This window comes from Melozone crissalis, unplaced genomic scaffold (genome assembly GCF_028551555.1).
Source record: "Melozone crissalis strain CALT ecotype California unplaced genomic scaffold, PUWL_Pcris_2 ptg000032l_1, whole genome shotgun sequence".
Taxonomy (NCBI): Eukaryota; Metazoa; Chordata; class Aves; order Passeriformes; family Passerellidae; genus Melozone; species Melozone crissalis.
In genome coordinates, this window is record NW_026535810.1 from 5413540 (window position 1) to 5438870 (window position 25331).

The 25331-nt window shown below is 53.1% G+C and overlaps 1 protein-coding gene across 1 annotated transcript in view; it reads right to left on the reverse strand.

Moving 5' to 3' along the window:
• SCN4A (sodium voltage-gated channel alpha subunit 4) overlaps window positions 1–8545 on the reverse strand; it is a 39426-nt gene extending 30881 nt beyond the window's left edge. The window contains exons 1-7 of the mRNA XM_054281435.1: window positions 8282–8545; window positions 6835–6953; window positions 5808–5897; window positions 4369–4497; window positions 4199–4290; window positions 2006–2332; window positions 292–355 (exon numbers count right to left, since the gene is read on the reverse strand). Coding sequence (XP_054137410.1) covers window positions 292–355; window positions 2006–2332; window positions 4199–4290; window positions 4369–4497; window positions 5808–5897; window positions 6835–6953; window positions 8282–8545 — 1085 coding nt within the window. The remainder of the gene's footprint in view (window positions 1–291; window positions 356–2005; window positions 2333–4198; window positions 4291–4368; window positions 4498–5807; window positions 5898–6834; window positions 6954–8281) is intronic.
• Window positions 8546–25331: the final 16786 nt, after the last annotated feature.

Here is a 25331-nt window from a genome sequence, read left to right on the forward strand (position 1 = left end):
GGGAAAGGTGTTTCGTTGGGGATTTCTTCCTTCCCTTCCCTTCCCTTCCCTTCCCTTCCCTTCCCTTCCCTTCCCTTCCCTTCCCTTCCCTTCCCTTCCCTTCCCTTCCCTTCCCTTTTAACTGATAATAAAATTAGTTTCCCTGTCACACACAAAAAAATTGATTACAGTGAATTAAGGCAAAAAATTAATGAAAGTACCTTAATCTCATCCCATTACTACTAATAGATATGTACTATTTCATTTTAAATAATATAAATTTGGGGTGCAGAGGGAGGGGGTCTCACCCACCCAGCGTCGCTGCTGTTCCCGCAGAGCAGGGCATCCAGGGCTCCCTCCAGGAAGTAGTAATTGGCTTTGCAGGTGGGAAAAGAGCAAGGAATAAAAATGAATGGATGAATAAATAAATAAATAAGCACAAACATTGATTTTCAAACTCTTGGGTGCAACTTGCTGTCAGGGAAATTCCTTGAATCCCAGGGGAATTTGTTGACTCCCAGTGTCAGGCATGTGGTGGTTGTCTACTCTGTGTTGACTTGTTGGTGGTCTTGGCTCTGTCTCAGGGAGCTCCTGGGATTGTTTCATCAATCCAGCCAGGTCCCTCCCAAGCCTGGAAACCCCTCTGGATCTGGCCAGGGCCAGGCCAGCTGGAGAATGGGTTAACACGAGGTCCAAGGACCAAGGCTGGGCTGTTTTCCTGGCAAATTGGGGCACTGGCAGGAAGCACCAAGCATGGGGCATGGCAGGAGAACCAGGACAACCTGGGGAAATGCTCTTGCTCCATGGCTGCAGCTCCTCCTGCTGCTCCCATCGCTGGTGGGGACCCCAGGGGTCCTTACAGCTCTTCATGAGGGCTCCACAGGAGCTGCCAAGCAGGGACACCACAGTGACCTGCCCAGGGACAGAGGAGCACCTGCAGACACCCACACCTGGATGTGGCAGAGGGCAGCTGGATCCAGTCCTGGACATCACCCAGCACAGCCCCCCACCCCCCCCCCCCCCCCCCCGCAAGATTTTGGGCCTTCCTGGGTCCTCCCTGGCCCTGCCTGCCTTCTTGCCATGGGGCTTCTCTTTATCCTGTGGGGGCTCAGGGAGGAAATACCCTGTTTGTGCAATTCCAGGTTTTTGGGCTGGCCCCAGCAGCTGCTCTGCTGCACTCGTGGCCTTGGGCAGCAGCTCTTTGCTTGGAGCTCATCATGGATGAAAGATCCAAGATCCTATGGATGGAACTTGTCCCCTACCAAAACCTGCCTGTGGTGAATGCTGGAGCTGATTGTTGGGCCAAGCAGCTCAGCTGAGACCCAGCCCAGCCTTCTGAGCTCTGCTGAGTGTCCTGAATGAGGTGTGGAGCATCCCTGTGGGGCTCCCTGCAGCTCTACCAGGCAGATTTGCTAGATTCTTACATTCTTGTGGAGTTTAAAAACACAAAACTGAAGAACAAGCAAAAACCTCACCACACTTCAGGGAAAATTTTCAAAGAAGGGGTAGGAAAGGAGAAAGCTAGATCTTCCTGAGGAGCTGTGCTGGTCCTACCCCTCCCTCCCTCTCTCCCTGCCTGCCCTCCTGTGGCTTTTGTGGTGTTGCATAAAGGGTTCATAGTGAAAAGTGGCTTCAAAATGTCATTCTTGCACCTTTTCCTCTGGTTTTCCAGAGTTTTTCCTCTGGTTTTCCAGAGGAGCATGTGGAACTTTGGGTTCCTCAAGGGTTTGGTCTCCCTGCTATAACCCCCCCGATGGCACATTGGCCCTGACCATCAAGTGAGAGGTGGACACTCTGGTCCATCCCAACCTTGCTGTTGTGAAACCTTCCTGGAAGAGCTCAGCTTGCCCAGGTGGACCTCACTGTCCTGTCCAGGGGGATTTGATCCCGTCTCTCCCTTTGGTGAGGGTGCACAGCCTGGGCAGGAAGGTCCCTGTGAGCAAACCTTGGTGTGGCCAGGAGGAGCAGGAAACTGAGGGAGCAAACCAGGGTGGAGGTCAGGGGAGAAGGGGTGCAGGAGCTTTACCTTCATCGCTGATGTAGGCCTCAAAGTCAAAGGTGCTCCCGGTGAAGTTCCCAGTGAAGTTCCCGGTGAAATTCCCGGTGAAGTTCCCGGTGAAGTCATCCACGAAGTCGTAGAAGGTGGAGTTGGCCGAGGTGTCGTTGTCCAGCCCCAGGTCCTGCAGGAAGGTGCTGTTGGGGGGAGGCCAGCGCACGCACTTCTGCCGCAGGTTGCCCATGAAGAGCTGCAGGCCGATGAGGGCGAAGACGCTCAGGCAGAAAACCGTGAGGATCATCACGTCCGAGAGCTTCTTCACCGACTGGATCAGGGCCCCCACGATGGTCTTCAGCCCTGGGGGAGGCGCCACCACTGAGCTGACTGCTCTTGGTTAATTGTGGTGTCCCCAGAAGGTGCTGGCTGTCACCCCTGAGTGACCCCCAGCTCTGTGCTCACACACAGCTGTCACCCTTGGGTTGGTGCTGGTGACTTCCCCATCCCAGCCTTGGCATATCCAAACCAAAGCCCACCCCAGACTGGCAGCCATCAATTCCTTTGCATTTTCTTTTTTTTTTTCCCCTAAATCTGGCATTTTTTTGTACCAAGCCACTGGAGTGAAGCACTTCAGAGTGGGACATGGAGAAGATCTTTGCTGGCCCAGCTGTTTGATGCTGTGCACCTCTCCCAGCTCCAGAAAAGCCTCCCTGGCCTAACTGCTGTCCCTGGGTGTGACAGATGTCTTTTATGAAAAATCCTTTCCTTAGGATTTTTCCTCCTGAGAAGCTGACAGGCCTCAGGAACAAAATGTAAACAATGGTTATCTGCTGCTGTGGAATGCAACAGGTGCATCTGTGATTGGTCTCATGTGGTTGTTTCTAATTAATGGACAATCACAGTGAGCTGGCTCGGACTCTCTGTCTGAGACACAACCCTTTGTTATCATTCCTTCTTTTTCTATTCTTAGCTAGCCTTCTAATGAAATCCTTTCTTCTATTCTTTTAGTATAGTTTTAATATAATATATATAATAAAATATTAAATCAAGCCTTCTGAAACATGGAGTCAGATCCTTGTCTCTTCCCTCATCCTGGGACCCCTGTGAACACCGTCACACCTGGGTGGTGGGAGCCCTGCCAGACCCCTCATCCTGATCCCTTCAAGCTGGCAAATCCCTGGTGTGCTCCAGTGAAGGTGACAAAGTGACATCTGCACCTGGATTAACTCATCTCTCCCCACACCATCCCTGATCCCTCCCCAGGGAGGCTCATCCACAGATCCTCAATGGGGTTTTTCCATGGAGGATGGAGTTCCTGTCAGTCAAGGTCTACATGGGTGATGGACAATGCCGGGACATCCCAATGTTCATCTTTAGGGCTTTCTCACATGGAAAAATTCTCCAAGGAAATGACTTTTAGCCCTGCCCTCCTGCCAGGTCATCGTTCCCCAAACTATTTAAGTAAAATCCTGTTCTCCACGGGCCTGACCAAGGTCAGATGTTCCAAACCAGCTTATTTTTTGCCACTGCTATTTCTGCAGAGCCCTTGGGGATGTCATTCCAGAAAGAAGCAGCAGTTTACATTTTGCTCAATGCAATTTTTAGCCTATTTGATGAAGGAAAAAAACATTCAAATGTGAACCCTCACGATCTGGAGCCTGCAGGGACACCACAAGGATTTATTCACCACAAGGAATTTTCATTTTCAGTTCAATCTCACAGTTCAGATTTCTGTGCTTGCACCAGGTGTTGAAATGGTATCAAATTCAGAAATCAGCAATCAGAGGGATTTGATAAGGTGCTCCTCACACGAGTCTGGGTGTTTTGGGTGATGTTAAACCAATACCTGTTAAATAGCCCAGCCTCAGCACCAGACAGCTAACAATGGGCAGAAAACTGAGTCCATAGCTTCAGAAATGGAGAGATTTGGTTTATCAAACCCATAAATCCACTGGGAGCACAAATTCCCTTAATTCATCTCCAAGGAGCCTTAAAAACATCACATCCGCCTCTTCAGGGGCTGCCAAACAACCTGATGAGTGCAGCTAATTTCAAGATGTAAAATCAGCAGGACCTGGCCCAAAAGCTGAATTTACATGGAAAATTTATGGAATACCTAATTTTCTTTGTTTTCCCTTGGAGCTGGCCAAATAAGCAGGAATTTCTGGGAATGGCGGGAACACCTGAGCTCAGGGGAATGCACAGAGGGGAGGCCCCAAGTCCCACCTGGTATCACTGTGATGGTTTTCAAGGCACGGAGGACACGGAAGGTCCTGAGAGCAGAGATGTTCCCCAGGTCCACGAACTCGGTGATGTAGCTGTGGGACAGGAGAGGGAGGAGCTGCAGGGGCTCTGCCCAGAGCACTCCTCGCTCCTCGCCATCCCGCAGGACTCACGCCATGGAGATGACCATGAAGTCCAGCCAGTTCCACGGGTCACGCAGGAATGTGAAGTCGTCGATGCAGAAGCCTCTGGACAGGATCTTGATGAGAGACTCGAAGGTGTAGATCCCAGTGAAGGCGTATCTGAAACGGGACTGGTCACCCAGGACACACTTGCCCAGGTCCAAGGTTTGCCCACCCCTCCCAGGGGGAATGTCTTGAGGAGCTGACTCTGGGGGCTGATGTGTTTTTGGGGTGCTTCAGCACTGGGAGAGGTTTGCTCCTCTGTTGTGTTGTGATTTCAGGGTTTACCCCAGAACCTCGAGTCCCTCCCCTGATAATTCCCTCCCAGGTGTGTCAGTCACCTCTCCTTTCCCCTCCCAGCACTCTCTGTCAGTCCTGGCATTCCAGAATGGCATCGAGTGATTGGCAGATTCAAAGGATGCCCTCTACCCCTGGGCGGCATTGGGCCATCCAGGTGTCCTTTGTCCCTTTGTCCCTCTCCTCCTGTCCCTGCTTGGTGGCTCCCTGCCCCTTCCCTGCCCTCTCCCCGGGGTTAAAGGAACAGCAACCACAGGCTCAGGGAGTTCTGTGGGAGCTGGTGCTGCATTCAGAGGCCTGTGGGCCAGAATAAAGCTCTGGGTCCAAACCCTCTGTCAGAAACCGACTCCTTTCCTTCACCATCACCTTCAAGCTTCTCCAGCAGAGGCAAACCTGAAGAGCAGCCCCTGTTATGGGGGGAAGCTCCATCCCAGCACCACCAGAGCTCCTGCAGGCCTGGACTTGTCCCCACGGGCCCAGCTGCAGCACCCAGCCAGCCCAAAGTGTCTGTGGGGTGAAACACCACACACCCAGCCAGGCAAAAGGGTCTGTGGGGTGAAAACACAGTTGCTGCTATTTGGTTCAGCAGCAGGGCCAGACAAGCCAAGGCACATCCCATCCGGCTATATTGGTAAATATTCCAATACTCCTCACCTTGTAAGGTAGGTTGGGACATCTTGAGGTACCAATCCCTCTGTTGACCATTCTGTATCACCTCTGTTCCTGATGATGTCCCACCACCCCCATGCTCCCTGCTGAGGCCTGACTGTGCAGAACCACAGCAGAAAATGCTGGATTTCCCCTCTCCCCTGGGTTGTCCATGGACAGGTGGATCAGCTCAGCCTCTCCAGACTGGCAGTGCTGACCTAGCCCAGCCCAACCTGCTCTTCAGGGCTCTCCAGACATGGGGATCCCACCAGAATTTGAGCAGCTCTGAAACATTCTCACTCTTCAATGCCCTATGGAGAGTGTGGACATCCCTTCTGAGGACCATCAGCACCTCCCAGTGACACCTCCCCTGTGCTGAAGGGTGCCTGGATCCCCATCCCCTCTCTCAGCCTTGGTCTTGTCCCCCCTGGGGGACATTGCCAGGCTGGGCTGTCCCCATGGCCAGGGGAGGTCTCAGGACTCACTCCACGTTCTTGGACCACGGTGGGGGGTTGCTCATTGTCATAAACACGCAGTTGGTTAAAATGGTGATCATGATGAACATGCTGAATAATTTAAAACCTGGTCAAGGACAAATGCTATGGATGGTGCCTGGATCCCCTCTCCCCATGGTCAGGAAGCCAAGAGTCCCTGTTCCTCTTGTCCTGGCTGCCACTTTGGTCCCTCACCCTGTCCTGCTTCTCCTGCTGCTCTCCTACCTCAGTCCTGTGCTCACACTTCCTTCCCTGTTTTCCTCTTTGCTTCCATGCATGGTCCCAGCCCCTTTCCTTCCTTTCTGCTCTTTTCCTTTCTTCCCAGCTCTGTGGTGCTGGCTCTGCCTTCCTTTCTGTCCCCTGTGCTCCTTTCTCTCCATCACGTTTGGATACAGCTTTCCCTTCCATTCATAGTCTCTCCAGACCTCAAAAACATTCATATCTTTCTAGAAAGCTCTAACTCTTAGGCTTAGACCCCTATGCTGCAAAACCTCCCTCTTTTCCTTGTCCTTCATGGCCATGAATCCCCACTTCCTCCAGAGCTCTGCTGGGATCATTTCCACCCACCCTGCAATGCCCCTCATGCTCCTGGGCTCCTTTCCTGCCTTTCCCTCTCTGTCCTGATTCCTCTGCTTCCCTCTCCCAAAGCCTCCTTGGAGCGTCCCTGCTCACCCTCTTCCCAGTGGGACCAGATCTGACCCATGAACATTTCCCTTCCTTTCCAAGTCTCCCCAGACTTCAAAACCCTTCATCCTCTCCCTAGGAAGCTTCACCCCTTGGGCTTCTTCCCTTCTCCATCCCAACTGATTCCTCCCTTCTCCAACCAGAACAAGGTTTTGGTGCCTCCAAGGTGCCCATCAAGGACCTGCTCCTTGGGGTAAAGCTCTGGGCAGCAGGTCCTGCCTGTGCTGGGGGCCCAGGAGGTTTCCACACCACCCCACCATCAACCCCTTCACTTGCCCCTCTCCTGGGGCTGTTTGGGCTCTGAACACCAGGGTTTGACCAAGACCAAGGATATGAATGGATGAGGACTTTGATGGCTCCTCTGCGGATGGGGTTGAAGGGCCCCAGCATGTAGAGGGCAGGGGTGGCCGAGAAGCGAAAGATGGACTTGCCCTTGTTGAGGACTATGAACGTCTGTGGAGAAAAGAGGGAAGGAGGGGTTAGTCCTTCTACACCCCCCAAACACCACGGACCAAGGGCTGCCCTCAGTGGGGAGATCCCTCTGCATGTTTGGAGCTCCAAAGGCTTGGAGATGCTCTCTGCTTTGGAAGAGACGCAGCCACAGCAGTCTGGAGTTCTGGATTGTGGAACAGCACACAGGGAATATTTCTCTGTCTGCTCTGGGGTGCCCTGATCCCCAGGGCAGCACTGACTTTGACCCTCATTCATGGAAAAAGTTTCCTAGACTTCAAGCTAGACTGGAATCCACAAAAGTGTGAAATGGATTATAGAGAATAGTGTAGGTGCATCAGTTGGTGAAAAATTGAGGTTTTGGGATTTTTAGTGTGTAGTGGATGGAAGTGAGATGGAGGGCACAGGGTGTCGTCCTGGGTTTCTTCTTCATGCTTCTTTTTCCTCCTTCTTCTTGGGTTTGGGTGGCATTTTGTAATTGGGCAGTCCACATTGGGATCAATTATTGGGTTAAAAGGGAAAATAATCCAGGTGTCAGTTCTTAATTGGATAGTTTAGTCTTAAAAGACCTTGGAACAAGAGATTGTTGGCCATTTTGTGCCTTCTAATGAAAAGCTGCCCAACTCACAGTAATGAGACTGTTTTACTGATCAGAAATAATAAACACCTGAGTCTGAACATGAACTACTGTCTCAAGTGCCTTCAATCCAGACCCAGAGAAACCGATAGTGGATCACCAGGATGGGCTCAGGTAAGCACAGGAGTTCCCTGCTTGGGTCTTTTGCTTGGGACTTACCCCTGAGGCCAAGCCTATGAGACAGAGTAGAAATTCTCCAGAGTAGAAATCCATTTTGATTTTGGTGAAATGTACATCTTTGAGTCTGTGGTTAGAAAACATAGCTATGTAGCCTGACTGCAAAGCCTAAGCTCAAAGAAACTAATTCAATGAAAGACAGAGATAAAGGAGTAGAGACAAAGAGTGATAAAAAGAGACAAAAAGGCTGCTGTGAAAGCAGGTCAACTTGGAATTGTTGACCTGGAATTCTTTCTGATAAAGAAGAACTAGCTGCAAATATCACACAAAATTTGTAAAAATGAATATGTATGAACCTATGGTGAAATTCTATGCATATGGATTTGAGAAGAAGGTAAAAAGGGATCTGAAGTTCCCAGAAGTACACGTCTTTTAAGGAGAGTAATCTCCGCATGCGTCCAGCGCTTGTAATAATAAACATAATAATAAACATACTGGCTTTACAACTTTTACAGAGTTGTGGAGTTTTTAGCTATCTCCACAAAACACCTACCACAGTCAAAGCTCCATCCCTCACCTTCTTGTCCTTGTAGAAAGGGTCCAGGTCCTCCAGCGGGGTCCCGATGAGCTCCGTGGGTGGGTCGCCATAGATGAGGGGCAAGTTCTTGCCGGCTTCCAGGTCACTGCTGGGCTTGATCTCCTCCTCCTCGGGCATCTCCACCTGCTGCCTCTTTATGCGGAGCGCCTCAGCCTCGGCCATGCGCTGCTCGATGGCGGCCAGCGAGGCGGGCGTGAAGGGGCACAGGTTCTCGGGGCCCGGGATGTGCGGCAGGCCGGCCATGCTCGCATTCTGCTCCAGGGCCCGCCGCGCCCGGCCTGCAGGGACAAGGGGCTGCTGCACACCGGGGATGTCTCAGGAGGGGGTTTGGGGGCATCTTGGGGGGGGTTTGGGGGCATCTTGGGGGGGTTTGGGGGCATCTCGGAGGGGTTTGGGGTTTGGGAACAGCACCTGGGACATCTCAGGGGTGTTTGGGGGCATCTTGGGGGCGTTTGAAGGCATCTCAGGGGGGTTTGGGGTTTGGCAACAGCAGCTGGGGACACCTCGGGGGCCTTTGGGGGCATCTCGGGGGCGTTTAGCGTTTTAGAAACACCACCTGGGGGCATCTCAGGGGTGTTTGGGGTTTTAGGAACACCACCTGGGAACATCTTCGGGTGTTTGGGGTTTGGGAACACCACCTGGGGGCATTTTGGGGGGTGTTTGGTGGCATCTAAGTGGTGTTTGGGGTTTTAGGAACACCACCTGGGGACATCTCAGGGGTAGTTGGTTGCAGGATCTCAGCAGGGTTTTAGCAAATGCATTTATGGCAGAAATATAATGTTGAGCTCACAGGGAAGGTTATTGTGCATGGATCACAGAGCACCCAGGGTGCTCCTTCTCCTCCCAGACACCCTTTCCCATCTGGAGCTGGGAAGCCTCAGGCTGGAGAAGGCCCAGGAGGGACCTTCTGGTTCTCCACAAGTCCCTGAGCAGTGACAGGAAAAGGGGACACAACCTTAAGCTGCACCAGGGGAATTCTATGCTGGACATCAGGAGAAATGTTTTCTGAGAAAGATGGGGCACGGGAAGGGGTTGCCCGGGGAGGTGGTGGAGTCATCATCCCTGGAGGTGCATGAGGAAAGCCTGGATGTGGCACTGAGTGGTGATAAGGTGGTGTTGGGTCATGTATTGCACTTGAAGATCTCAAAGGTCTTTTCCAACCTCATTAATTCTGTGATTCTCTGATTCTGTGATTCTCTAATTTTTGATTCTGTGATTCCACCTCCAGTCAGGAGGCACCATGAGGCCGGGACAGCTGGTGTCCCTGTCACCACCTGGCAGTGCCAGACAGTTGCACACCCCAAACACGGTGTTTCAACACAACCAAACACCTTGGGAAGCAGCAGCCCTGCTCCAGCTGCCTCCCCTTGGCACAGCATCAACAGCTTTGCTCCTGCAAGGGGCCCGTGGTGCCTCCAACAGGAGGTTCCTCAGCCACAGGAGCTGGGTCCTTCCTCATGGGAAGCACAAGGAACCTGCTCTGCTGGGTGGCTCTGCTCCCAGGAAGGGTCAAAGGCTTGTCCTGAGCCAAAAAGTGAAGCAGTAATGGCATTTTTGGATGTCACAGGGATCGGGATGTCTTCCCAGAGGGAATAGGGTGGGTGGGTTAGGAGAGGTAAGGATGCTCTGCTGCATAGAGGCTGACATGCCCTGGGGGAGGTGGAGATGCTGGCAGAGGCTCCTCCAACACCACAGACGTTCTTGTGCTTTGATAGTGTCCCATAACTCCAGATTGTGTGGGATATGAACCCAGCATCCCATAAAACTCAACCCTGCTTCTCATGGACACTGGGACAGCAGCACCTCTGTGCCTCACCCTCCCAAACCAAGCATCCCACTGGAAACCCAAACTTCCTGTGGAACTGCCAAGCACCTGCCCCCAAAAAACCTTCAGGATCAACAATCACCGGAGCTCTGCTGTGCTGAGAGCGGGAAACCCTCAGCCCTTTGGTGTCACAGACATCTTTTATGAAAAATCCTTTCCTTAGGATTTTTCCTCCTGAGAAGCTGACAGGCCTCAAGAACAAAATGTAAACAATGGTTATCTGCTGCTGTGGAATGCAACAGGTGCATCTGTGATTTGGTCTCATGTGGTTGTTTCTAATTAATGGCCAATCAAAGTGAGCTGGCTCGGAGCCACAATCCTTTGTTATCATTCTTTGCTATTCTATTCTTAGCTAGCCTTCTGATGAAATCGTTTCTTCTATTCTTTTAGTACAGTTTTAATATAATATATATCATAAATAATAAATCAGCCTTCTGAAACATGGAGTCAGATCCTCGTCCCTTGTCCTCGGATCCCTGTGAACACGGTCACACTTTGGGATTAGGGCGAACTGGACATTTACAGCCCTGATGGGAAAAGAGACTGGAAATGGAGCTGGGCAGGGGCTCAGCCTGGAGCAAAGGAGGCTCAGGGGGCCCTTGTGGCTCTGCACAGCTCCTGACAGTAGGGGACAGCCGGGGGGGTCAGGCTGTGCTCCAGGGAACAGGGACAGGAGGAGAGGGAACGACTGTGCCAGGTTTAAATTGGATGTTGGGAAAATTTCTTCATGGAAAAGTTGGCCAGACTTTGGAAAAGTCTGCCCAGGCAGGGCTGGAGTTCCCATTCCTGGAGGTGTTTAAAAGCCCTGTGGATGTGGCACTTGGGGACAGGGGCCAATGGTGGGGGAACAGTTGGGCTTGATGCTCTCTGAGGGTTTTTCCAACCTTTTCTGACTCCCTCTGATTCAGGGAGAGCTCTGTCCTTGCTGCGTGGGGTAATTTAATTGCACAAACTGAGTCACATCCCTGCAAATGGAGTCTGGCCCCAGCCCAGCTTGTCACATCACTGCAAATGGAGACTGGTCCCAGCTGGCCCCACATGGATGGGGGGATGGACCCCAGAGGTGAGACCCCACCAAAGCAAACCAAAAGGGAATTTGGGGTCCCAGGTGTGTCTGAGAGGGGACGGTGCCTGGGCAAGGGACAGAGGTGCCGCCAGTGCTGCTTCTCATGGAATTGCTCAGGACTTACACCCAGCTCCTGCTCCACTTGAGCAGCTCTGGAACCCTCCCCTTTATAACAGGGAGCTCAAAAAAGCTGAGAAGCACAAGGCTGTGGCTGGATTTATCACCCTAAATCCCAGGGGGAATGTGCTGGTGCAGGGGATCACAGAACAGCTCAGCTGGGAATGGATCCATCGGGGTCATCAGAGGGAGCAGCACCCAGGCTCCAGCAGGACCCACAGGGGCCGGGGGGGACAACCACAGAATTCACAGAGTCAGAGAATTCAAAGAGTCACAGAATCACAGAATCACATAAGCACAGAATTCACATAAGCACAGAATTCACAGAATCACAGAATTTACAGAATCACTGGGTTGGAAGAGACCTTTAAGATTATCAAATCCAACCCAGTCCCAACACCTCAACTCAACCCTGGCACCCAGTGCCACATCCAGGCTTTGTTAAACACACCCAGGGATGGTGACTCCACCACCTCCCTGGGCAGCCATTCCAGAACTTTATCACCTTTCTGTAAAACACTTTTTCCTCATATCCAGCCTATATTTCCCTTGGTGCACCTTGTTACTCGGGACAGTCTCAGTTTCCCTGGCAATGGGCAGAGCTGTCAGGAGCAGCCGGTGCCAGGGTCTGTGCCATTGCTGTCCCCGCTCATGCCGGGGGTGCTGCCCGGGTGCTGCCACCGCGGTGCCCAGCGCTGTCCCCGCTGCCGGAGGTGGCTCTGCCTCCAGCTGCCACCAGCGATCAGCGCCGGGCTCAGGTTTCTGCAGCCCCATGACTCTGCTCATTCCTGTCCCGGGGAGCTGCTGCGAGCAGCCACAGCTCTGCTCCTGCCCCTGCCCCTCTCCTGTCCCGGTCCCTCTCTTGCCCGTGTCCCTTTCCTGCCACTGTCCCCTCTCCCTGCCCCTGTTCCTCTCCTCTCCGTGTCCTCTCTCCTGCCCGTGTCCCTTTCCCTGTCCCTGTCCCCTCTCCTGCCCCGATCCCTTCTCCTGCCGGTGTCCCCTCTCGTGGCCCCTGTCCCCTCTCCTCTCCGTGTCCCTCTCCTGTCCCTGTCCCCTCTCCTATCTCTGTCCCTCACCTGCCCCATCCCCTCTCCTGCCCCTGTCCCGTCTCCTGCCTCTGTCCCTTCTCCTGCCCCTTTCCCTCTCCCTGCGCCTCTCCTGCCCCTGTCCCCTCTCCTGTCTGTGTCCCCTTTCCTGCCTGTGTCCCCTCTCCTGTCCTTGTGCTGGACCCCCCGAGCCCCTCCCCGGCCATGGAGCAGCACCAGGAGCGGGCTGGGAGATGCTGGGGCAGGGCAGCACTGCCTGAGATTACACTGGGGGGCTCAAAGGAGGTGTTGCCCCTGTATGGAATCTGTGGATTTTCAGGGTCTTTTGCAGCTCCTGGTGCTGCTCTGAGCCCTTTGGGGCCACTCAGAGGGGAGGGGAGAACCCACCAGCATCTCTGGTGGCCTCCCAGCCTCGGAAACAAAGCCAGACCAAACTCCTTGTGCTGCCACAGGTAAAGTCAGTGACAAATCTGCGCAATTCGCTCATGAGGTCCCTCTCCAGCACCTGAGTCCTCCAAATGTCCCTGACTAAGGAAGATCCCTGACCCTCATCTTTCCGGCTGGGCAATCAATCACTTTAAAATGTCTCTACAGAACACTGATTTATTTGCTTCCTAAATTTTGGCCACCCAGCTGAGATGAATGGCTCCTTTCTGCTGTGATGCTGTGGCACAGAGAGCAACAGAGAACTTTCCTAGGCAAAGGCTGTGAGAAGATCAGAGAAAAGAATGATAAATAATTCTTAACTTATGAACATGTGGAATGGGTTGTGGAGATTTGTTTACCAAAGGATGATTTGTTAATTAGCAACGGTGGTGGTGTTGGACTGGAGAACCAATTAGGCAAAGAGTATTGTAACTGTCTATAAATAGACAGTTTCTTAATAATGATGTAATAATAAAGAGATTGATCAGCCTTCTGTGAATCATGGAGCCAATGCTAATTGTCACCTGGCTGGGGGCTGCTGCTGTGACATGACACAGGTGAGCTGCAGCTTTGGGACACTGCCCAGGGCACGTCCTGGGTGAGAATCTCAACCCCCAGCAGGGAACTGGGAGCAGCTCCTGGCTCAGGGGTGCCCAGGCTGCACTTGGAGAGAAATTCAGCTCCCCTTGATATTTTTGCTGCTGAGGGCACACAAAGGAACCAGGCACCAAAGTAAAACAGGACTGGTTTGGGAGCTCCCAGGGATGCTGTGTAAGAGGATCTGTGTAACAGGACAGTGAGGAGTCTGAGGCTGCTGGAAAAGCCACCCCATCCAGGCACTTCATTCTGCCCAGAAAAAACCTCCATGGGTTGGGGAAGAGAGGGGGAGGGAATTCTTAGCTCTGGGGGACACAGGGACTTGGGATCTCCCTCACCTGCCTGATCCAGGCTCCAGTTCCTCCCTAAGGCATTTATTTTTTGGGGGAATCACCTACCAGCCTGTAGCCTCCTGTGCTCTGGGGTGTAGTACTTGCTGGGAAATGCCCTGACAAAAGCAGGAACGATGCACCTGAGTCCATGTTCTCAGAAGGCTAATTTATTTCTTTATTATACTATATTATATTAAAGAATAATATACTATATAATATTATATATGATATATTATTATATTATATACTATATAATTATGTATATCTATTATATATTATTATATCTTATATATGCTATATAATATTATATTATGTATAAATATATTATATAATATACTATAAAGAGTACAGAAAAGATACTTACTGAATGCTAAAAAAATAATTATGAAAAACTTGTGACTCTTTCCAGACACAGCTTGGCCCTGATTGGCCAAAGAGTGAAAACAACTCACAGCAGAATCCAATGGAACAATCACCTGTGGGTAAACAATCTCCAAACACATTCCACATGAGCACAACACAGGAGAAGCAAATGAGATGAGAATTGTTTTCCTTTTCTCTGAGGCTTCTCAGCTTCCCAGGAGAAAAATCCTGGGTGAAGGGATTTTTCAGAGAGTGTGAATGCCACACTGAGGGGCACCTGCAGCCCTGGAGTTTCTGAGGTGACCAGAAAAATGCAGATTCCCCCAGGCACATAGGGCTGGGTGAGGACAGGACACAGGGAATGGCTCTCATTGCAAGAGAGCAGGGCTGGATGGAATATTGGGAATTGGGAATTGTTCCCTGGGTGCCCAGAGCAGCTGGGGCTGCCCCTGGATCCCTGGCAGTGCCCAAGGTCGGGCTAGACAGGGCTTGGAGCAGCCTGGGATAGTGGAAGGTGTCCCTGCCATGGCAGGGGTGGATTTAAATGGTTTTTAAGGTCCTTTCTGACCCAGCCCTTTCCATGATTATCAGATCCCTGAGCCATTCCTAACCCTGCTCTCCCAAACCTGCTGTGTGTCCAGGAAATCTCCTCTCCACCCCTGCATGCTTTGAACAGGTTTTAAAGCCCAAAAATTCCATAGATTAAGCTCCCAAGAAAACACAAATTTGCTTCAAACCTAGCCAGGGCAGCAGGGGCCTGCAGGGTGACCTCAGCTGTGTTGGAAAATCTGATGAGTGCAGAAAACCCTCCTGGCATGGTCCCAGGGATGCCATGACCTCAAAAAGTCCTGTAGGCTGTTTGTTTGTTTAGTTCCTACTGTATTTCCCGCAAGTTTTAGGAAAAAACATGGGAAGATTGAAAAAAAAATCTGATGTGAAATGTTGGTTTTTTTATCCACAAGTGGCACAGGGGGTGGAGAACTCCAACCCTGCAGGTGGGGGAGATTCACCTCAGCTCCTGCAGAATATTCCTGTGGAATATTCAGGATTATGGAAGTTTCTCTCAGGGATTCTGGCACCCTCAGTTGTGCCAGACAAAATCAACCATTTAATAAACAAATTTACATTCCTTTCTGTGCTGTTTAAGAGTTTGATGCTTCCACCCCTGGAGAAATTGTGGTCCCTTAATTCTGTGCTGTAACTCCATCACAAAAAACATCTGGAAAGATACAAGAAATCTCCAGGATTTCCTTTCACACACAAATGGCTCTTAGGATGCTGCTGTGGGAATTCCAGCAGCACAGTGGTTCTGGAAAATTGCTGGATTTTTAGGCTGCTTTAAAGGCAGAGGGTGGGAGATTTTAATGAGAAAACAACACCAGTAAGAAAATTAAGTGACCCCAAGCCTTTTCCCACTCTATTTTAAAATAGTGATGGGCTTTAGAGTGAGGAAAAAAAAATTTTTTTTTTCATTTTCCAGCGTTATGCTTTGAATTGCAGGTGTTTTAAGCACCCGGTGGGGCCGTGTGGCTGTGACACCTCTGGCACCAGTGGCTCTGTGAGTGACACTGAGTGACACGTCCCCAGGACGGGTTCCTGTCACCACCGCGGCTCTTTGCCCTGCTCTGGGGGGGGGGTTTGCTGCTCTCTGCCTGCAGCGTGGCCCAAGCCAGGCGTGCCAGCAGGGATGGGGGATGCTTCCAAGTGCATCCGTCACCAAGGGCTGCCTGGAATGCCCCCGAGCCCAGCCAAAGGGAAGGTCCTTCCTTGGGAAACGCTTCCAGAGCCAGCCCAGCACTGCTGGGTGCCTCTTCCCAGCCAGAGCAGAGCACTGAGATGCTGCAGCAGCTCCTGCTCCTCGTGTGCCACCTCTGTCTCCCAGCCAGGCCACTGCGTGTCACCCACGGGTCACCAGGGCAGCAGCACAGGGTGATGGGGACAAGGGACAGAGGGACAGGACACAGGGAATGGCTCCCACTGCCAGAGGGCAGGGATGGATGGGAGATTGAGAATTAGGAATTGTTCCCTGTGAGGGTAGGGAGGGGCTGGGATGGAATTCCCAGAGCAGCTGGGGCTGCCCCTGGATCCTGGCAGTGCCCAAGGCCAGGCTGGAGCAGCCTGGGACAGTGGAAGGTGTCCCTGCCATGGAATGGGATGAGCTTTAAGGTCTTTCCAACCCAAACCAATTTCCCCAATTTCATGGTTTTAAGCACACAGAGGATGAATTCCCTGCTATGGGAACGATGCTTTTTGCCTGCCTCGAGCAGAAAGGAGCCTTCCCAACACTCTGCAGCTTTTTCCTGGCAGCATCCAAGCTGCTCCAGCCTGGGTGCTGCCCTGGGACAGGGACACCCTGCAGCTGTGCTGGGCATTTCCATGGAATAGGATGGATGCACAGTTCCTTTGGAATTGTGTCCCATTCCAGCAGCACCTTTGTGCGCTCTGCACTGCTCTGGCTGCTCTGCTCCTGCCAAAACCAGCGCTGCTCCCTCCTCCAGCTCCTGGCAAATCCCAGCTGAGCCCATCCCAGCTCTGCCTTCCTTTGGAAAACCAAATCCTGTGTGCTGAACCTCTAGGGGGCCACGGCTCTTCCAGGGACATCAGCCCCGAAATTCCAGCCCTGCAGAGGCACCTCCGCTCCTGCAGCAGTACCAGCCCCACGTGGGAAGGAATTCCCCGCAACTCCCGGATCGCGGCTGCCCCGCAGCTCCCGGGGCTCGCCGCCCTGGGCCTGTACCTGCTGTGCTCAGCGTGGGGGTGGCACACACGGCCCGGGAGCTGTGAAATCCTGGGATGCTCTCCCCGGCCGCAGATGGAAATAGGAGGTTGCACCATCCTGCAGCCACGCACTGACCCGTTCCTGCCCGCAGCCGGGGATGCCACCCCAACCCCACTGCCGCTGTCCCTGCCGGGGCACAGGGCATTGCTGGAAAGGGGACACCGGCCTGGGTGGCGCTCGGGGTTATTTTAGGGGGATTTGGCAGTGCTGGAGGCTTGAGCAGCCAGGGAAGGGTTAAAGTTAAAGGGGACCCTGCGCTTGCCCACTGCCCACCCTGCACTCGGGTGTCAGCCGGAGCTGCGGCTCCTCCCGTGTCAGGCTCGGAAAAGATCTGAGCCGTGCCGGGAAGGGAAAGAGACAGCGAGGGGACAGCAAAGGGACAGCGAGGGGGAAGGGAGGGTGGCGTGGGGCTGCAGTGACCTCCTGCCCCCCCAGGCTCGGGGAACAGAAGCAGGGATGCCCCCAGCCCTGGGGGATGCCCGGAGAGGCAGCAGCTCCCGCAGGGATCCCGAGCACTGCACCAGGAGCACGTCCCAGCCCTGCTGCTCCCGTGGGATTTGCAATATTGGGATCCCTGCAGCTGGAAGATGCCCCTTTCCCACTGCAGCCTCTGGATCCCAATGCCCTGGAGCAAACCCTGCCAATCAGGACCAGCACGGGGCACCTGGAGCTGGCAGAGATGCTGAGCCCATAACCCCAGGGATCTCATCCAGATCCACCTGGAAAAGGAGAAGGGGAACCCAAAGATGAGATGTTCCAGGGATTTATAGATCCCAGGAGGGAGGCAGCAGGACAGGCACAGAGGCTGAGCACTCTCCCTGCCCTCTCCTGTGCTAAACTGGGATCTTTTCTCTCACAACTTCCCAAAGCATCCACCACCTTCTCCCCTTTCTGCCCTGCATAGAAACCACCTCCTTAATCCAACCTGCTGCAAACAGAACCTCATTGATCCAACCAGCTGCAAACAGAACCTCATTGATCCAACCTAAACAGAACCTCGTTAATCCAACCCACTGCAAACAGAACCTCGTTGATCCAACCTAAACAGAACCTCGTTAATCCAACCCGCTGCAAACAGAACCTCCTTAATCCAACCTGCTGCAAACAGAACCTTATTAATCCAACCTAAACAGAACCTCATTGATCCAACCTGCTTCAAACAGAACCTCGTTAGTCCAACCTGCTACAAACAGAACCTCATGAATCCAACCTGCTGCAAACAGAATATCATTAATCCAACCTGCTCCAAACAGAAACAGTGCTGGGCGTCTCCTCATGGCTCTGCTGCTCGCTCTCATAACCCCAAATCCATCAAATTTCCCTGAGTGGAGCTGGAGCTGCCCAAGGGACTCCACAGAGCCAGGAAAAATCCTGAACTGGACCCTTTTGCACGCATTACAAAATAGAAAATGCTATTTAAATATTAGCACAGCACGGTCAAGGCAGGACTTTGTGCTCGTTAACCAGTTCCTGTAAATATGCTCTTTCCCCCTCAAACCATTATAAATAAAACATTTTTTTCTGGAAAGAACCAGAGAGGGCAGCTCCAGCTCTGCATCAACCCATCGAGGATCTCCCCGGGATAATGGGAGTGACTGGGATGTCCTGCTGTCCCCAGGGCTTTGTGGAATTGTTGTCCCTTGCTGGCAGCCGCAGATCCATCCCTCGCCTGCTGCGGGCTGATCCCTGACAGCTCCATCAGTGCCCCGAGGGCAGGAAATGCTTGTGCTCCTTGGAAAACGTCCCTCTGCAGGGACGGGGAAGTGGGGGGAATAGGGGGAATGGGGGAAATTAGGGGAATGGGAGAATGGGGATAGTGGGGAATGGGGGAAATTGGTGAATGGGGGAATGGGGCAATGGGGGAAATTGGGGGAATGGGGGGAAATGGGCAGAATGGGGAGAATGGGGCAATGGGAGCAATAGGGAAATGGAGGGAATGGGGAAATGGGCAGAATGGGGAAATGGGGGGAAATGAGGGGAAGGGGAGTATGGGGGAAAGAGGGGAAAGGGGGGAATGGGGCAAAGAGGGTAATGGGGGGATGGGGGGGAAATGGGGGAAATGGGGAGATGGGGGGAAATGGAGAAATGGGGAATGGGGGAAATGAGGGGAATGGGGACATGGGGGGAAATGGAGAAATGGAGAATGGGGGAAATGGGGGAAATAAGGGGAATGGGAGAATGGAGAAATGGGGAATGGGGGGAATGGAGGGAATGGGGAAATGGGAGGAATGGGTGAATGTGAGGGAATGGGGGAATGGTGGGAATGGAGGGAAATGGGGGAATGGGGCAATGGGGGAAATGGGGGGAATGGGGGGAAATGGGCAGAATGGGGGGAATGGGGCAATGGGGGCAATGGGGAAATGAGGGGAATGGAGAAATGGGAAGAATGGAGAAATGGGGGGAAATGAGGGGAATGGGGGTATGGGAGAATGAGGGAATGGGGGAAATGGGGGGATAGGGGGAAATGGGGGGTAAAGGGGGGGAATGGGGGGAATGGGAAAATGGGGGAAATGGGGGAAATTGGGGAAGGAGGGGGAATGGGGAGAATGGGGGGAAATGGGAGGAATGGAGGGGAAGGGAGGGAATGGTGCTGACTGCCCCTGGACAAACCCCAAAAGGGCTCTGGAGGAGCACAGCGGGCCCTGCCCATGCGGCAGGGGGTGGCAGCTGGCCAGGGGGGATACAGCACCCAAAAACCCCGAGCTGAACCCCAGCCTGACACTGTCTGATTGCCGTGGGGGATCCAGCTCTGAACCCCACCCTGGGCTGTGCCTTTGTGCCCACAGCCCCGGGGTGGGAACAGCCTCCCCTTCCCTGGCACCCCATTCCCGCATGGCACAGGGGTCCAGCACCCCCGCTGCCCTGGGGGTCCCCCCTGCTGCCCCATGGAGCACGGGGGCTCTGCAGGGACAGGGCCCTTCCCGAAAGGAGACACTGGGAGCACCCGCAGACCTTTCCTGCAACCTTGGCTTGCCCAGGCCGGGGTTTATATTTAGACCTGCAGGAGGAGAAGCCAGGAGAAAGGAGCCTGAGACTTGTGCGCCCTGCCCGTGGCTCCTTCAGTGACACGGGGAAGGTGGCTCGGGAGCCCATGGCCTGGCTGGCCCTGACTGTCCCCTCTCAGCCCGACACAGCTCTGTGGCCACCGAGAGCCCGCTGGCTGCTGCCACCCTCGTCCGTGCCCTGCCTGCACGTTTGTGGGGACTTTGTCCCCTGTCCCGGACAGTTTTTCATGCAGGGGGGTCCAGCAGGTGCCTCCAGCCTTAGACACCCCCCCAGAGCCTCCAGAGTCCATCCTGGTCCTGTCCACCCCCAGCATTCAGACCGCAAATCCCGGGACACTGCCGGTACCGCTCCAGGCACGGTGACAGTGACAAACCTGGGCACATCCCCGACCCTGCAGCCCCGCCCGGGGGCCTGGCAGCCGCCCAGCGCTGACCCCGGTACTTACTGTCGGGTGGAGAGTGCGAAATCCCAAGGAGAGACCTTTTAGGGCCAGAATTTCCCTCTCCTTCGACTCCTGGAGCCTTTGGCTCGGCGAGTTGGCAGCGCAGCTGCTGCTGCTGTCAGATGGTCATGAGTGAAACCTGAGGACATGCGGGCTCCTTCAGGTAGCCTGGCCCGTCTCAGCTGCGGCATTTGTTCCGTTCCGTTCCGTTCCGCTCTGCGCCAATCACGGCGGTGGCGGGGCCGGAGCCCCCATGGCTGCATCGCCCCCATGGCCCCCATCACCCCCATGGCCCCCATTGCCCCCATCGACCCCAGCCCCCATGGCCCCCATGGCCCCCATAGCCCCCATAGCCCCCGGCCCCCATGGCCCCCATGGCCTTGCCACTATGGCCCCATTACCCACATTATCCCCCATGGCCCCCATGGGCCCCACAGCCCCTATGCCCCCCATTGCCCCCATGATGCTCACAGGCCCCATGGCCCCCATTGCCCTCCATCGCCCCCATCACCCCCATGGCCCCCATCTCCCCATGGCCCCCATCGTGCCCATTGCATTGCCCCCATCACCCCCATGGTCTCCATGGTCCCCATGGCCTCCATGGCCCCCATCACCCCCATGGCCCCCATCGTCTCCATCACCCCCGGCCCCCGCGGGGAGTTCTGCCCAGGCACAGTGCAGTGCCCCAGGTGTGCAGTGGCTCCGGGCCAGTTCCGGCACCCCAAGGGACACAGGGAAGTGGAGGGGAGGTGGGAGCCACCCTGGCCAGCGCCTCCCCGGCAGTGATGGGCTGGGAAGAGCAGCAGGACAAGTGTGAGGGCCAGGGGGCAGCCGGTGCCAGCGGCGCTGCCAGCGCTGTGCCCGAGCCTGAAACTTATTGCTGACCCTCCAATCCACTGTCACTTCTGGAAATCTATAAATGTTGCACAGTGCCACCTCTCCAATGACACTGGACAAACCAGCAGTCCATCAAATTTCTCCTCCTCCATAAAAGAATGCAAAACAATAAGTTATTTACATAAAGTGTGTGAGAAAGTTTGTTTCAAGAATGTAAACATCAGAAGGCTTAGAAAATCTTAAAAAATCAGGGCCACAGAGACCAAAGGTGTGTTTTGGGAGGCATCACTTGGATCTCTTCAATTAAAAACCAGGGCCCTTCTGGCTGGCTTGGAGCCCTGAGCAGGCTCAGAATGGATAAAACAAAGGCAAGGAGGGAGGGAAGAGCCCAGAGCAGCTCCCAGGGGTGGCTACAGGCATGGCTGGCACTGGGAGCCTGTGGACAGTTAGCCACTGATCTGTATTGTCCCACCCTTCACATGAGACTGAAAATAGAATAAAAGTTTTTAAAACACCTCTCATTTACCCCATGTCTGAGTCAGAAAAGGGCTGAATCCAACAGGAGCCCACACTGGGGGCTGAGCAGCAGAACAACAGCCACGATCCAAGGGCATGGAGCATTCCCAGTGCATCCCAGGGTTTGGCTGGGAGGACAGCAGGGACAGGGACAGGGACAGGGACAGGCACAGGGACAGAGCCACCCTCCTGCTGTGCCTCTGGGGACTTTCCACTGCTCTGTTGGTCACAGCAGGAAATTCAGGGGATGTTTGGTGGCTCCCAGCAGCTGCCTCAAGCGCAGCCTTGACACTACAGGGGGACTTTTTGTGTTCCACAGGTCAATTTTTGCTTTTCCCAGCCCAAGAGCAGGCCTGGAGTGAGGCTGGAGACCCTGGGATGTGTCTCCTGCCCTGTGGGATGTGGGGACACCGAGGGTCTGTCTGCAGTTCTTCTGCCTGCAGAACCAAGGAAATCCCAATGGGAAAGGGAGCTTGGGGCACCCAGAGGCACTGACCACACTGATCAGGGTGGGAAAAATGTGTCCTTGGATTTCCAGGGTGGAATCAGGGCCATGCTTGGTCCAGCCTTGGGTATTTGAGGTGCCCTGGCTTGTGGTACTGGATCCACCACAGGATCCCAGAATCAGGGAATGGTTTGGGTGGGAAGGGACTTCAAAGCCCACCCAGTACCATGGCAGGGACACCTCCCACTGTCCCAGACTGCTCCCAGCCCCAATGTCCAGCCTGGCCTTGGGCACTGCCAGGGATCCAGGGGCAGCCCCAGCTGCTCTGGGCACCCTGTGCCAGGGCCTGCCCACCCTCCCAGAGAACAATTCCCAATTCCCAATATCCCATCCAGCCCTGCCCTGTGGCACTGGGAGCCATTTCCTGTGTTCTGTCCCTCCATCCCTTGTACCCAGTCCCTCTCCAGCTCTGTTCACTGCCATCTCTGTCCCTGCTGTGTCCCCATTGTGTCCCAGGGTCTCTGCCTGTGGCAGTGTTCACAGGGGTCCCAAGATGAGGGAAGAGACGAGGCTCTGACTCCATGTTTCAGAAGGCATGATTTATTATTTTATTATATATATTCTATTAAAACTATACTAAAAGAATAGAAGAAAGGATTTCATCAGAAGGCTAGCTAAGAATAGATAAAGAAGGAATGATAACAAAGACTTGTGGCTTGGGCTCTGTCCGAGCCAGCTGGCTGTGATTGGCCATTAATTAGAAACAACCACATGAGACCAATCCCAGATGCACCTGTTGCATTCCACAGCAGCAGATAACCATTGTTTACATTTTGTTCTTGGAGCCTCTCAGCTTCTCAGGAGGAAGAATCTTGAGGAAAGGATTTTTCATAAAAGATGTCTGTGACAGCTGCCGGTCCCTGTGCAGGCAGGGAAGGGGCAATCCCGGTGTGCTGGGACATGGGGAGGGTGAATTCCCCGAGCTGTAGCACTGGGACCATCCCGGAGTGGGAGGAAGGAGGGGATGGAAGCTCAGGGCACCCTCTGTGCCAGGCAGGGAGCCCCAGCAGCTCCAGAGGATCAGGGAACGTGGCCAGGGCACCCCAGGCACCCCAGGTGTCCCCAGCCAGGGGTCTGTGCACAAATCACCAACAGGACGGGGCTGCTGTGGAACTGCCTTGAGCTGTTTTATTTTCCAGCATCAGTCTCATTACATGGTGATGACAATGGGAAGATGCCAGCAGTCACATCCCAGGCAGCAGACTAAGAATTTAATGTTACAACTCACTTTATAAGCTTCTTGACCAATCACACAAAGCAAAAGCACACTGACAGTAGTTCTGTCTACCACTATAAGCACACGGACCTGTGGTTAAACAATGCTTGCTTATTTCAAATACAATACCTGCCTGTAAGTCTTAAAACACAATGCACAGAGCTCCATTATTAAGCTTCAACCTTCCTAATATCTTGCTAATAAACTTTTCTATAGCTTAGAGAGTTATTCTAGACAACCGTTAATACACAGATCATTGTTCTATTTGTTCTTGTTTTTCTACTTTTTAAATAATTTTTCTGCTGGCCTATCTCATGGCTGCTGCTTAGCTCTAAGCACAGTTTGCTGTCTCTGGGGCCTGCCTTTTGCAGCTTTCCCAAAACCCTCTTGTTGGGAATTTAGCTGCTAGAGACTGGAAAAGTACAAAGCCGTGGCTAATTCCAAGTCCTGCACCTGTGAGATAGCGTGTCCTTGGGTCTAGCTGTAGTAGGATAACAAATAGTGAAAGAGACAAGAGAAAAGAGAGTTGTAACTCCTAAGGAATGAGGAAGAGTTCATGGTAGAGTTTAACCAATAGATTGCTTGGCTTACAGAATATTCATGAGCTTATTATTTGCTGTATAAGTGTTTGATGCTTTTTTGAATAAACTGGACCTGTGATGAACCACCTGGTGTCAGGGTCTCCTTCCACGATAAATGGTTGACCCCGAACGCTGACCCCTCGTCTCGACTAAAAGAAAAAGGGGGAGAGAACGTCCCACGGTCGAGGAAGTTGGAGCTGGGTCCTGTTCGCAGCCGGGACGGTGCCGGAGTTTTGAAGCACCTTTGGGGTTCACATGGGTGACTCAAGCCATTTACGTGCTGCCGGAAGCCTGGAAAGCTGCAAGAGCGCTCACAAAAGAGGTATGAAAAGGCAAGCAGCATATAAGTTATTCGCCGCGTATCTAGAATGGCGAGGGATAAAGGCGATAGATTTTTTTATTAGCCTACGGATACGCTGAAGAAACTTTCCTTAACCCTCATAAGGTCTATGAACTCTCGGAATGGAGAAAATCTGGGGATATACTATGGGAAGCAGTGTTAGAAGATGATAAGTCGGCAAAGAAACCGAGCAAGCCATGGCGGGTGATGGTCTCTGAGTGCAAAGCAGCAGCCGCGGCTCGGGGCGGCCGCGGGCCTGTGCTACTCCGAGCTCGGCATGGGCGCAGCGGCGGCAGCCGCGGGGGGAGCGACCCGCCCAGCGGAGGCTGCAGCGGAGTCAGCCTGCGGGGGAGTCAGCAAAGAGCCCAGCGCGGGGGGTTCGCCCGCTCCGACACGCGCGCCGCGGGACCGGAGCGCTTTTCCAGCGCCAGCGCTTCCCTGCAGCCGGCAAAAGCTACAGTTTGAGATCTCACAGCCGTAATGAATCCGACTCTTGTCAACAAAGGAAAGATTCCTACTGCAATTAAGAGACCGGTGATAATAAACAAGCGACACCAAGGACCATTGCGCCAGCGTTTCTCACCTAAGTTAGAAAAACCCTTTTTGTTTTTCCTAGCAGAGACTGTGAAAGACAAATCAGCGTAGTGAATCCGGGAGTCAAATTTCGGCCGAATTGGCTTAGCATTCGTTATGCTGTCTTAAAATCACCGGTGTTAACAGAGACTTTAAACATCAGAAGCATAGACTTTAATTGGTGGAACATCAGACTCTAAAATTATATTTTGAAAAATTTAAAATTGTTAAAGATGTGTTAAAGTGATTGTAGAAGTAAGATGTAATGACTGTGTTTTTTGTATTTTTTAAGCTTTGTTTACATGTGATAGACGTAAAAGCAAGCACTGAATTCAAAAGAACTTTTTCACAGGTATACCTTGAATAAACTTATGTTTAAATGTATTTAAGTATAAAAATGCTGCAGCAAACACGTGAAGAAAGTTATTTTAGCTTAATATTTTAGAATCAGGCCTGTAAGTA